The sequence below is a fragment of the Pelmatolapia mariae genome, linkage group LG3_W (assembly GCF_036321145.2).
Source record: "Pelmatolapia mariae isolate MD_Pm_ZW linkage group LG3_W, Pm_UMD_F_2, whole genome shotgun sequence".
Taxonomy (NCBI): domain Eukaryota; kingdom Metazoa; phylum Chordata; class Actinopteri; order Cichliformes; family Cichlidae; genus Pelmatolapia; species Pelmatolapia mariae.
Window position 1 is genome coordinate 53,501,502 of NC_086229.1, and position 14,324 is coordinate 53,515,825.

The 14,324-nt window shown below is 40.5% G+C and overlaps 1 protein-coding gene across 1 annotated transcript in view; it reads left to right on the top strand.

Moving 5' to 3' along the window:
- The window catches only part of tec (tec protein tyrosine kinase), a 30,698-nt gene that overhangs the window by 5,788 nt on the left and 10,586 nt on the right, over window positions 1-14,324 (top strand). Inside the window, exons 4-9 of the mRNA XM_063462183.1 lie at window positions 683-764; window positions 3,110-3,238; window positions 8,492-8,544; window positions 8,687-8,886; window positions 8,981-9,046; window positions 10,276-10,330. Coding sequence (XP_063318253.1) covers window positions 683-764; window positions 3,110-3,238; window positions 8,492-8,544; window positions 8,687-8,886; window positions 8,981-9,046; window positions 10,276-10,330 — 585 coding nt within the window. The remainder of the gene's footprint in view (window positions 1-682; window positions 765-3,109; window positions 3,239-8,491; window positions 8,545-8,686; window positions 8,887-8,980; window positions 9,047-10,275; window positions 10,331-14,324) is intronic.

Consider the following 14,324-nt stretch of genomic DNA (forward strand, 5'->3'; position numbering starts at 1 on the left):
TACAGTAGCAGTCAAGCTATGCACTGTTGCATGGGAGTACATTTGCGTGGGTTAGAAAACCCTTTTTTTAATAGGAAAACAACTATGAAAATAGACGCAAATGCAGTACCATTCTTGAATTGATCAATAGTGGGTCAACGTCCCTCTTAGGGGACAACTGGGACTTTCCACCATTTGGTTTGAGAACTGAAGAAGCTTCTCAGATGAGAGGTGAAACGTCTTCAAGAAACTTAAAGAAGTCCAGTCACTTTCTTGCTAAGCCCCTTATACAAATTAAAATATTACATCATTTTGGACCTCTGACCTTTTCTTGAAGACACAATAAGCTCAAACTTTCATAAAACATCTTAAAAAATATGCTTAAATTTTACTCTGTTTGTATCAGGAACATTTAGGAAATGACACTGGTATATCTGGTATATGGGGATTTTAAATATCACATTATAGTTTACATCCAATTATTATGCCAAATTTAACCTGTAACCACACTTTTACATTTCACATCTGCCTTTTTTTTCAAGTTGAGTCTGAGGTGTGTTATTCTTGCTGCATTATGAACCTCTTAAGTATGTTTAAGCTTTCAGAGTGCTTCTTGTTTTGTTGTAAGATTAAACCATGCCTATACAGCTTTGAAATCTACATAAAACTATGTTAGCAGACAGATCTGTGTGTTTGTGTCCAGGTGGTGTACGATACCAACACCCTCTATGTATTTGCTCCAAGTCATGAAAGCAGAAGTCGATGGGTCCAGGGCCTCAAAGATGGTCAGTCCCTGTTTTGTTCTGTGAAAAACGAGCGAATGCACATATATACAGGGGTAGGGTATGAAAGCTCATACTGCGAGTTTAGACATCTGAAGTACTGCAGAGATGTTTTTTCACACTTTGAACCACAAAGCACAAACTGGTTTTCACACATGCAAAGACCTCCCAGCACCCCTGCACTGTTTCCATTGTTCTTGTTGTTCCTGTCATGAGAAATTTAGCATTTATTTTACTCAACAGAAGCACTGGGTACTGCTTAGTAATTTGACCTGATTTCTCAAACCTCAGAAGTACAATGGTTAGTTCACTTTTTTTTTTTATAGTTTGAACTGTGTATCATTACTGATGTTCTTCTAGAGATGCACTGATCACAATGGTCTTTTTATTTTGTTGATCTTTTTATTCTAAATAATTTAATTTTCTTTATTTAAACAATGCAAGTATCAGTCATTAGGACTATAAATGGGTGCATCTCAAAGTCTCAAAAACACCAAGTTAAGAAGGGATACTCTACATATTTCAGCTTCAACTGTGAATGACAGCTCTAGCCCTCCTGTTGTGTTCACCCCCACCCCCCTTACTTTAGTGCTCCGGTCACAATTGACCGGTCTGTTTTAACAGCTCTTAAATTATCAAAAGAAACATTTTTCACCACCAAATTCAGTTCAGTGGTTGGGTTAATGGGTCGTAAAGTGGGTCTTTCATTTTGCCATTCAGTGGATAATTCAGGGGGTCAGAGGCCAAAGAGGGGGAGGGATTTCCATTCATTTTCTATGGCGGTCACCTTTGACCGGGAACACAGCAGATGTAACATAGTTGATAAAAACACTCAAAATTCAACGAAAGAGGTGCTCATCACTTTTATATGTTCAAGTGCACAGTGTGGAGGATGTCATAAGGCCTCGAGGCAATCGGATGTAAAACACAACATTTATGAGTTTTTTAATTTGTAAATCAGTCAGATTTGACCCGAACACAACAGAAAGGCTAGACTTGGGGACATCATTCAGGAAACTGTTCCCTTGGACACTATTATTCAGTTTATTCAGTTTGAAATTAAAATCACTCAAACTTTCTTTAATTTGAGCATCTTCATGAACAAGTTGGATGAAATCTTTAATAATTACACGTTTTTAAATGTAGCCTCACTTTCGCATGGACTGGAAGCAAGTGGACAGTCGATAAAAAATTGTGTCATGGACTGATGTTACTTTTCTTTCATTATTTACACTGAAATTATGAAAAAGGTAAAGGTCTGGAGTTGATTCAAAAAGATGTTTTACATTTGAAAGCCACAGTGCAAATAAAACAGACAATCCTAAAGCTGCCAAAATAAATTAATCAGAGATCGGGAACCTTAGAAGTGACCAAATTGACATCTATCTGGTGCATATTGAGAATTTAAAAAAAAAAGAAAGATAACTTAAAAACACCCAGACGGTCACAAGAGACTACACTGGTAGAGGATCACAGGATCCTTGCCATGATAAAGACAAACTCTTAAGAACATTCAACCTAATAAAGAGCACCCTCCAAGTGGTAGACAATTTATTTTCCAGAGAAAACTTGGTAAGAGAAAATACTGAATGCAAGATTTATGAACCATGAATCATCCTTAAGAACGGAAATGCCAAATTAAAGTAGTAAAAAAATCTGGACCAGCCAAACCTGGACAGAACTGCTTTTTTTGAGCAGGTGACATTAAAATGAACTCGTACCAGAAATATGGGAAGAAAAAAGTAAGAACAGGGCTTGGAATGATTTATGATCTGGAGTATACAACAGCACCTGAAAACATGTGGCTTACAGTGGCAATAGGTCACTTGCATTTAGTAACGGTGTGGGGAAGGAGCTAGATGAAGGGATTCAGTCAACTGCTGCAAAGTTGACTTCATGCCGCTTGGAAGTACAGATAGACAATAACCCAAAACCTCCAGTCAAAGAAAACCAAATGTTTTTAAGGTAAAGGAGTGGAATCTTCTGCACTGACTGAGGCAGGAAGGCCCACAAACGAACAACTGAAAACAGCTGCATTAAAGGTCTGGCAAGGTATAACAAAAGAGGAAACCCACCCTTTTGTGACAGTCATGAGTTCCTCACTTCAAGCTGTCACTACAACTGTGGTTGCAGTTTAAACATTTCACAGAGTAATTTAGCTTTAATTTAGAGATGAACTGTACTTCAGCTGCAGCTTTAGTGATGGCGTATGCAGTGCATCAACCTAACTTTATATACAGCTTATCAAGGAAAACCAGTCTTAGATAATCTAGACATAAATTCAAAGCAAAGCAGCAGGAAAGACCTGGTTTTGTTGAAGTTTTGTGTGTTTGTGTGTGTGCATCCAGAGATCAAAGACAACCCGGAGGTCTTGGTGAAGTTTCACCCTCAGTTCTGGCAGGATGGGTTGTGGCTCTGCTGCCGCCAGGCAGAAAAACAAGCAATGGGGTGTGAGCAGTACAACCCGTTAGAAGACAGTAAGTGCCTGACGCTCATATGTTTGCTTTCTGTACTCCATCTAGACTTCCTGTCTCTTGACTTTGTTATTAAGTTTATGGTTAATAGCAACCTGTGAAAAATAATTAACCTTCAAATGGAGCTTGTAATGAAGGCGGGCTGTCCAGAATGTCTACAAAGAAGCTGCAAGGCACACACTGCTTCAACCAGGCCCCCTCCAATGAAAGTGATGTCTTTATCCATGTTTAACAGTCAGGATTTCGTAAAGAACAAACCAGTCTCATAAACCTGTGGGGTGACACTTTGACCCAGATCTGAAGCAAGGTTTAGCTTACATTAGCAGCACATCTTAGCTGTTTGCTAAGCTCATGTCCTCTCGCTGCACTCATTTTATGTCAGCTCAGTGTGAGCTAGCACCAACCACATCACATCAGTTGCATAATACTGGAAACTAACTAACTCCAAAATTCTACCTCAGTGTGTTAACATTAAATGCTACAGACCTTTATAGTGTCTTTTTGGCTCACAGTTTTGGCCCCTGAGCTTCGCATAGAATCCATAAAATGTGTGTAAATATCAGTTTTAATATTTGCTGAATAATTTGTGTATGTATGCTGGAATAGAATAAAACAGAAAGCCTTTTTTGACATTGTATTTATGATACAATGAGCATTCATGTCCTAGAGTAACAGTTGCATGTTACATTTTTAGATCATGATATCAGTTACACCACAAAGCCACTTGCACATAATGTGAAAGGGTAGCTGTGCTATAAAGTGTCCGAGTCCACAGTGAATGCGCAAATCATTATTGTCATGTGACATAAAAATAAAAAAAATACACTATATTGCCAAACGTAATTGCTTGTTTGCCTTGAGTAACATCTTGATCCAAAGGGTTCAACATGATGTCAGCCCACCCTTTGCAGCTATAAGAGCTTCCACACCAGACTCACTCATCCATGTCTTTATGGAGCTTGCTTTGTGCACTGGTGCACAGTCATATTTGAACAGGAAGGTGCCACAAACAAACTGTTCCCACACAGGTAGGAGCATGAAGTTGTCCAAAATGTCTTGGTGTGCTGAAGCGTTAGGAGTTCATGTCATTGGAACAAAGGGGTCAAACCCAAAATTCCCCTCCACCAAACTTTAGACTTTACACAGTGCAGTCGGACAAGGACAGTTCCCCTGGCAACCGCCAACCCCAGACCCATACGTTGGATTGTCAGACAGAGAAGTGTGATTCGCCACTCCAGAGAACACGAGTCCAATGGCAGTGTGGTTAACACGACTGCATCGAACTATTTGCTTTGTGCTTGGTAATGTAAAGCTTGGATGCAGCTGTTTCCATGGAAGCTCATCCAATGAAGCTCTCAATGTACTGTACTTGAGCTAAGTTGAAGGCCACATATAGGGGGGTGTCCAAATTCATGGGCTGCATCCTCCTGAGGACCCGGCCTTTGCGTTCTACGTGGGCCGGGTCCTCAGAAGGTCGGGTAGGCCGGAAGTAAACATCTGTGAAATGGGACAGTCTAGTCTTCAGATTTGCGTCACCGCTGTCTCGGTGGAGTTTAATAAACTCGGCCGTCTGCTCCTTGCTATCTAAAGTATAACAGGACACTGGCGTAAATTCTCGATAATCTCACACTTCTGTTTAATCAGTTTTCTGTTTGCCGTTTATTCAGCTGTGTGAAAACCCCAGAAGAACCCACCCATTTCTCTTGCAATTTTAAATCCATGTAGACATTGAGGGTTCTCGGGAGGGGCCGTGCTAACACCTGCTGCTCTCTGGCAGCAGCACCATGCCCTCCCTTGTTTTAAATGCACTTTAGAACAACACGCAGCAACACTACACATGAGCGGGAGGACGGAGGTATGGGGTCTTCACACACCCCCGTTCTCTACTAGCCATCGGGGCAGGGGGCTGGGAGGAGGTGTTGGCTGTCCGATGGGCCTCCCTGCTGCCGCGGAGCCTGGGGCGGTCTGCTTGCCTCCACCCCGGGGGAAAGGGTCACATCTCTTGGGTCTGGATGCCGTTTCCCCCTCTGGGGGTGAGGGTACCTGGACCCGGGGTATAGAGTATGTTTGGGGAGTGTGATTGTGTGTACATGTCCATGTATGTCTATTACTACGTTGGGTGAGTGCTGAGTGTTTGTATTTGTGTGCATGAGGGTGGGAATGCATGTTTGTGTCTGTGTGTGCCTGTTTGTCTGTGTTTATATGTCAGGTCGGGTCTTAGACTCCACCTCTCTGGGAACACCCAGGCCCTCCAAAGTGTGGAGGTCTATCTCCCCTCACCACACTCCCTGCCAGTGACTGATGCCCTCAGGGGTCGGTGCATTGGTGGTTCTTGGTGTCCGGGGCTGGGCGCTCAGGTATGCACCAGCTCACTCCCGGTGGCTACTTGGCGGGGCCTGGGGCCTGTCGCTCGGTCAGGCCTCTTCCGGGGCAAAGGGGACCCCCCCGGGCCTCCGGCCTCGGGGTCTGCGGCTCGGTTCACTCTGGCACAGCTGGCTGCCGGCAGAGCCGGCGGGCACGCCAATGCAGCCCCCTCTGGCTTCTGCTCCGTGGCTACTGGGTGACCCCTCGTCTGGGGATCTCCTCAGCCCTTCCCAGGAGGGTGGCATGGATGCCCCTCCGGTGGTCCACCTTGGGCTCTCGCACTCTGGGGCCTCTGGATGTCTGAAGCCTGGATCTTCTCCATGCCTGCTTCATGCCCTGGGGGACGGGGCTATGGCCCTCCACACCCTCTAGCAGACCGTTACATGGAGAAACCTTTTGTATACAAGCGCGCTGATCCACACAGGTGTGCACACGGGTGTTCACTGTTCGTAGACATAAACTACACCTTTCTTAGCTGCTACTTCAAAGCACATTGTGCGCTGTCTGTCCTGCACAACAACATTCAATATTTAGTATTTACTGCTGTTCACACTTAGCTAGATTAACGGGATGGTGTTGTGTTTAGTATGTTGCTTTGTTTTTTTTTTGCTTGTTTTCTCTTCTTTTTCTCTCAACAGGTGATCCAGGAGATTTTTTTTTCTTTTTCTCTTTGTCTTTGTAAGTGCCCTTTCTCACTGTCCCTCTTCCCTTCTGTTTTTCTTTTCCTTCCTCTCTTTCCTATCCCCCAGTCATGTCTGTCCCATCTGTAACAACCGAAAATAAAATAAATAATAACAACAAAGGTTGATCAAATGGACCAATACGGCAATGCCATGATGATCCATTTGGCAAAATAAATCCATTTGGTATCCTTGTTGGTCTTCAGACAACAATTCTGACGGCTAAAGAACCAAATGGGACAGACAAAAAAAAAAAAGAAAAAAAGAAAAAAAAAAAAAAGAACCCACCCGGGGGATTAATAAAGTTTTATCTAATCTAATCTAATCTAATAACTTTGATCTCAGACAAACTGATTTACTCCGGAACAAATAAAACAATGAAAAAAAGCCAAACAATAACATTTTTAGGTTGTCTAAGTAACATATATTACGTTTAACCTGAGTAGCGAAAGACCACGGTGATCTGAAAATGATGTGCCGTGAGTTTGCCATTCTCGGCGGCTCTAGTGACCCTCGAGCTCTCGGCTAGCTATGGAGCTGGTGGGTAACAGACGTCTCCGAAAACTTTCGAGCACTTTTGCAAATATATGATGTCTTGATAAACCAAGTCGATATTGAAGTTTACACAACTACATTCTTGCCTGAAAATATGCTAAAAGTTTATTTTGTAACCCAGCAAGAGTAATAAGAGTAATATTAAAACTTAATAGTGGCCATTGTTAAAAACTTGAATTGGCTGGGCCATGCTCTGAATTCTGGGATATGGTGGGCCACAAAGGATACACCCGACCCATCCTTCAAATTTGGGGAAAAGGAGAACGCATTTGTCGGCTGCATTCGGAGGAGTCTACAAATTTGGACGGCCTTCATCGTGTCGCTGTGACGTAATCAGTCTACAAATGCGGCCTCAGGAAGATGCAGTCCATGAATTTGGACACCCCCAAAGTTTGGAGGTCAGCAGTGACTGACTCTGCAGAAAGTTGGCGACCTCTGTGCGCCTCAGCATCCGCTGACACTGCTGCCAGTTCATGGCTGAATTGCTGTCGTCTCCGCTCGCTTCCACTTTGTGATAATACCACTAACAGCTGACTGTGGAATATTTAGTAGCGAGAAAATTTTATTACTGGACCCCTGAGAGCGACCCATTCTTTCACAAATGTTTGTAATAGCAGCCTGCATGCCTAGGTGCCTAGGAGACTACAATCATTTTGGCAATATATAATATATAAAAAAATAAACATAAAAACATATAGTGAGAATGTAATTCCAACAGTGTGTTTGAATGCAGCACACCTGCTTTTTGTAAGAGAGTGGCAATGGCCTTATAGAAGAAACTGTTCATGGTCTATTAGTCTGAGTTCTCACTGCCTGAGCAAGTGACCTGAGGACAGATATTACAGGTCACTGGCTCAGACAGGTGGTGGCCAGAGTGGCCGCAGTCTCAGGCAATGTTTTGGCCTCTGGTGAGGTAGCAATATCTAGGAGAGAGAAGGATGACAGCCAATAATTTTGTGGCCTGTGCTAATGACCATTTGTAGCCTCTTTACACTTTTTGTCAGCTGCTGGGCAACCAGCTTACCACACTGTGAGTTAGTATGTTAAAATACTCCCTCGTGGAGCAGTAACAGGCCACTGGCAGCTGAGTTGTACTTGAATAGCATTTAAGTGTCCCAGATAAAGCCTATTAGTTTTGTATAGTCACACACACAGTTGAAGCCACAGTGCTTCAATAAACCAACCACTTCTTTAAATGTAAACCTTTGAGTTTGCAAAGTGACTCCAGTCATCAGTGAAATGTAGCGATAACTACATTAATACACTTTGGTAGAGTACCTCAAACTCGTTCGCACAGTAAGTAGAATACATTTGTAAAAGTCAGTGAACCTTTCACAGTAAAGGTTTTCAGATAAAACTGAGTTGCTCCGTTGTCATGGTTATTTTAGTACATTTTGAAACCCTTGATTCACCAAGTGAGAAGACAAAAACAGGAAATTACATTTATAGCTTAAAAGCTAAGGCGTTGACTAGCGCACTGCAACAGTTTAGTAAGCCTCAGCTGTTGATCAGCCACATCACAGGTGACCAGAAGCAGAAGGGTCAAGAGGTCAGCGTGAACTGAAAGCAGAGATGATGGTGAAGATGAAACTGAATGAGAAAATGTAAAAGCGTCATGCTTGACTCGCTGTTTCTGTTCCTTTTTTTTTTTTTTTAGTTTCCAGAAAACCTCTACCCCCGATTCCTGGAGAGAAGTGTAAAAAAGAGAGGGTAACTCACACACATACACACACACACACACACACACACACACACACACACACACACACACACACACACGTGTACTACTAATATAAAAGATCAGTATAAGCCAGGAGCTGCAAGCCTGTAGTCACTCCTACTCCTCCTGCAGCGTCGGAATCCTCCTCCTGCCCCTCCGACCCCCGAGGATGATGAGGAAGACGATGAGGAGGCTGAAGAAGAGGAGGTGGTCGTGGCTATGTACGACTTCCCCGGCATGGAGCCTCATGATCTGAGTCTGGTGAAAGGGGAAGAGTATGTCATCGTGGATAAGTGTGATGTCAACTGGTACAGGGCACGCAACAAGTATAAGTGAGTTCATGCTGTATTTCTGTGTTTTACCACCTAGTTTCTCATGTCTCTGTGTGTTGTGGTGATGTGGTAGTTTGTTTGTGTTTTTTCACAGTGAGGAAGGATACATTCCAAGTAACTATGTAACCGAGAAAAAATCCGGAAACTTGGTCCAATATGTGTGAGTATGTTAATCATTTCCCAGTTACGGTTTGAGTTTAATGGCTGGCTGAATCCTAATGTCTGGACCTTGTTAATAGAGGGTTTTTGAAATTTGCCATTTACTGAGTCTACACAAGCGCACTTTCTATGGACTGAAAGCATGGCCAACCACCAAGCATTTAAACACATGTTGGGAAAAGTAGTCTTGGGCAATGCCACATTTGAATTGAGTTTGATATGTGGTTATTTGCTTAAGTTAACTGTGTTTACTTAATTACATTTTACAGGTTATACAGGTTTCCAAAGTTAAAGGTTAGATTTCTGATCAAAGCTGTGATAGTTATATATTTAATAGTTAAACCTTTATGATAAAACCAGCATCTGTATGAGTAGAGGTCACACACTTGCATTGTATTGTATTACTGTCCTATAGACAACTTCTTAAATCTTACATCTGATGACTAGGAACAAAATTAACCCTTTAAGACCGGTCGGAGCGGGCACGCTATAATGCAAATTTGCATTATAATATTTATTTTCGTTTTTCCTGCAGTATAAAAATTTGTGTATCTCAAAAATAAAACTATGAAGACTCTCTTAAACCTCTTAAATGTCTCTACCTAGAAATATATGTAAAAAAACAAACAAAAACAATTTAATTGTTTTGTAGTTTATTGCACTGTTTTGCAATTTATGTAGTTACTATGCACTTAATGCATACACATTATTAAAATTTGGGCTATAATGGTTGTATTGATGTATAGCAACTTGAAATGCTCCCAAAAATGGCACTACTGCATGTAAAAATATAAAGATAAGCTCTGGCGGACTTGGTTCTATGATAGGTCTTAAAGGGTTAATTAAAATTAAACGAATCTTGAACATTTATTAACGAAAAATGCTAAAAACACTATAAATGAAGTGAAACTAAACCAAAATTTTAACTCCCGTGGTTGACTTTCTTGAGACATCATCACAATGTCATTGGTGAAACAGCAAATCCACGTTTTGCCACTGTAAGTTGATCAAAAACTGTAGAAGAGAGATTTCGATCCTTTGGAGGCCGATGTTGTACTCTTGAAGTAAATTTATTTGCAGCTGAATCGTAAAGTTCACTGTCAGTCATGTTATCCTCCAGTAAACACTCATTTCACTCTTGATGTTTGGATTCAGCCAGCTGATAGTGCTTCACAAAGCAGGCAGAGCACTGGAGAGAGTCTCATGTTGTGTTTTCTTTGTTTGTTCCAGCTGGTACAATAAAAATGTCAACAGGAATAAAGCTGAGGAGCTGCTGAGGAAGGAGGTTAGGCTCTCTTTCCTTTCTCTGGTTCTTTGTCTTTATTCCCTCCCTGTTTATTCGTACTTCTATGATTTAGAGACAGTGATATTAGTGATAGCATTTTGCTGAAAGAAATCTGTTCTTAAGAAAATACAAATTTAGACATTATCAGCCCTTCCAGTTTTCTGGATTCTTTGACTAAGGTGTAGTGCTGGGCGATATGGAAAAAATATTTATCACGATATGAATTCTTTTATATCACGATAACGATATATATCACGATATACCACCTGACCTGTGGTCATCTGGAAAGTATGCAGTCTGTAAACAGCGAGTGAAGAGGGTGCAGTCTTTGTTTTGAGTTACCGTAAAGCATGTCGCAAATCCGGGTGCGCGTAAAGCAGCACCATGTCGCAAAACCACAAGACAGAGTCGTTGTTTTTATCATCATTTTTTTATACTTTATTTTCTCTTGCATAAAGTTCAGAGTATGTATAGTGAGAAGACAACACTAATATATTTGCCACAGGCTATTTAACCCTTTAAGACCTACCATAGAACCAAGTCCGCCAGAGCTTATGTTTACATTTTACATGCTGTAGTGCCATTTGTGGGAGCATTTCAAGTTGCTATACATCAATACAACCGTTATAGCCCAAATTTTAATAATATGTATGCATTAAGTCCATAGTAACTACATAAATTGCAAAAAAAAGTGCAATAAAGTACAAAAAAATTGAAAATCGTTTTTGTTTTGTTTTTTTACATATTTCTAGTTAGAGAAATTTAAGAGGCTTATCCCTCAAAACTGTAAATACAAAAAAGTTGCACAAAATAATTGCCAACCACAAGAAATTTATTTTAAATGTCTTCATAGTTTTATGTTTGAGATACACTAATTTTAATATACTACAGGAAAAATGAAAATAAATATCATAATGCAAATTTGGAAAAAAAAACCAGCATGTGCATCAAAATAAACTATTTTCAACAGTGTAATTTGACTTCTAAGCATCCCAGAAACGATACAGAAAAGCATAAAGTCAAACATGACTTTTAAAAACACCAACATAGGCTTTGAAGGTAAAAAACTAAATTTTCCGCGAAATGACGTCACTTCCGGTTTCGGACAGGTAATGGCGGACATGCGATAGTTGCGCTGACTTATATTCCAACGTAGGAAGTGTTATGAACAGCTGATGGGATCGGCAAAGCGTGTTAATGGAATATTATGTTTTTGTTGCTGAAAGTGCTTTTTATGCAATTTTTGCAAAGCCATATGTGGAAGGAAACCGTGACCCAGGGGCGGATCTAGAGAAATTTTCTTAGGGTGGCATGAGGGTGGCAAAGAAATCAAATCGGGTGGCAAAATCAAAGCCACCCCCCCCCCCCCCCCCCCCAAAAACACATATGCAGGTGGTTACATATGGTTAAAATGATTCAAATGCGGTAAGTATACACGTTTCTCATATAAATATTTTCTATAACTTAATTATTGTCTGTAGCCCACATAATTAAACACTTTAGTTACATAAAACGTGAGTTTTGATGTTATGTACTGTATAGCCTGTATAAAAAATAAATATGTAGCCCAATAAGTATAAGATCCAGAAAGCTACACAACATGGGGCGGTTCATTTACAAACACAAGTCTGACTTAAGTTTCACTGTTTTTTGTTAGAAAACAATCACAGTGTTACAGCTTAAATTACACAAAATGTCAGAAATCTGCACTGTCATGAACAAAAATTTAAACCTAATTTTTCATGATTTGTTGGATCAACCCACTGAGGTCTGAAATACAACCGGACATTTTTGACTCCTTTTGAGTTTACGTTTGTATTTCACCCTCAAATTGTTTCATTTTATTTTTTTCCTCCTTGCCTTGTTTGGTATCATTCTTTTCAGCTCAACTGAATTTAGTTGTTTTTTCACTGACATACTGCATTAGTATTACTGATCTGAAATCACACAAAGAACTTAAAATCCTAGTAGCATTTCTTACTGTAAAAAAAAAACCACAGACATGTTGAGTAAATTTTTATAACTTGAAATGCAAATATAAATTGTACATTTTGTAAACATATACAACTATTTATCTAAAAATGCAGCCAATACACCCGCCGTTTTTTTTTCATTTTCTACAACCATTTAAAAATATTACTAAAACTAAAATGAAGAACAATCAGGTGTCGCAATAAGATGCCCCACAAATGATGTGTGCCAGTAAAAATAAGTTTGTCCACCAAAAGACAGAACAGCACAGGGATAAACCTGCAGGCCTGACAACAGGAGGTGTATCACTCCGCTGGTTTTCGTTACAGCGTTTACACTGCAAAGTGCCTTAGTGACATTCATTAGTGCCCTCACTGACACACAAAACAAAACGACTACACAACAGAACAACTACACAAGACAACACAACACACTAAGTATACACTCACACTAAACGTCACAAATCTCCCACATCTAAAAACTCTCTCTCTCTCTCTCTCTCTCACTCGCTCTGTCTCGCTGCCGTTACCGTCACTCCCCAAACTTTTCCCTCTTCTTTTTTTAATTGGTCGACATGGCACATTTTTCCACCAATAGGAAAGAGGTGGCTTTTTTCCCTTTCTTTACTGTTTTCGCGCTGTCCTTAGAAAACACTTAAAACACACACAAAAAAACGTGACGACAGTATTTAGAAAAAAGCGTGGCTTATATATATTATCATAACTCTGGATTTACTGGCCTGTAATTAAAATTTAAAAACTTTGAAGTCCGAACTTTCAGTGTGGGCTGAAATAGAGACTCAGCGTGGCTGCAGCTTGTTGCTATGTCAGCTTAAAATAGTCATGTGATTTGGAGGTGCAGCCTGTTGGTGGACCACAGAGGGTTAATAACACTCACCTTCCTTCCATTTCCAGAGTGTATCATCCAACCACCTGTGCAAAATCCGAAATTCCCATGGTGTTGTTCAAAATGTGCTCTGGCACAATCATAAACATGCTTGCTACTGAAAACAAGAAAAAGCCGGTCCTGCTATGGGCTGAACCATTTGTTAATGGTGGAGGGGGGGGACACTATGCAATATATTCAGTTTTAGCATTTATATTCATTGTTGACTGTAACTACACTCAAACTGTTAATGCTATCTTATTTTAATAAACAACACTGTCATATGCAAAACTGGGGTGGCACTTGGGGTGGCAAGGGATCATTTTAGGGTGGCACTTGCCACCCCATGCCACCCTTCTTCTCCTGCCGTGACCTAGGACAAGCTAATGGAATAAGATGTAAGTACAACTCCTACGGTTTTATATGCAAAAACAATTATTGCGCTACCTTACGTGGTTCCAGTTCCACAGGGATTTAAAAATAGTTAGGCAAAACGGAGTGTGCCTGCTCCGACCGGTTGTAAAGGGTTAATGATATATTTTATGTAATAATTTATAAAATTAGGGTTAGAAACAATAGAAACGATAGAAGACAAATGGCACGATAGACACTTTTCTATCGTCCACACGATATATATCGTCATATCGCCCAGCACTACTAAGGTGACTGAGATAACATAAATTACTGTATTGTGGATTAGTAAAGTCTTGAATTTTAAACTTGTGGAATGCGTCAACCTCTTAATAGCCACCAGGTGAACTGTTTAATGTTAAAATGGGTTTTATTTAGCTATATGGATTCCACAAACTAGAAAATGTTAGATTTCAGTCTAGCCTCATGCATTTTGGCCTTTCAGTTTTTCTTTTTAAAGTATTTACATTTAGGAGTTCCACACAGGTTAGCGTTCTATTGTAAAAGAGGTGGATGTTAATCAAATATAAGGCCTAATCATAGATGGTTTGTCAATGGCATGTTCTGGTAACTGTTTTACTGTGAAACTACAAAGTTTAGTCGGCAAAGTTTCAGGCATTTTCGCTCTTTGCTTTCTATGATGTCAGAGAGAAGGGATATCTCTAATATGGTAATTACAGGCACACTTTCACGGCTGTGCAGCTGGTGAGTTTAATGAACGGCCCCA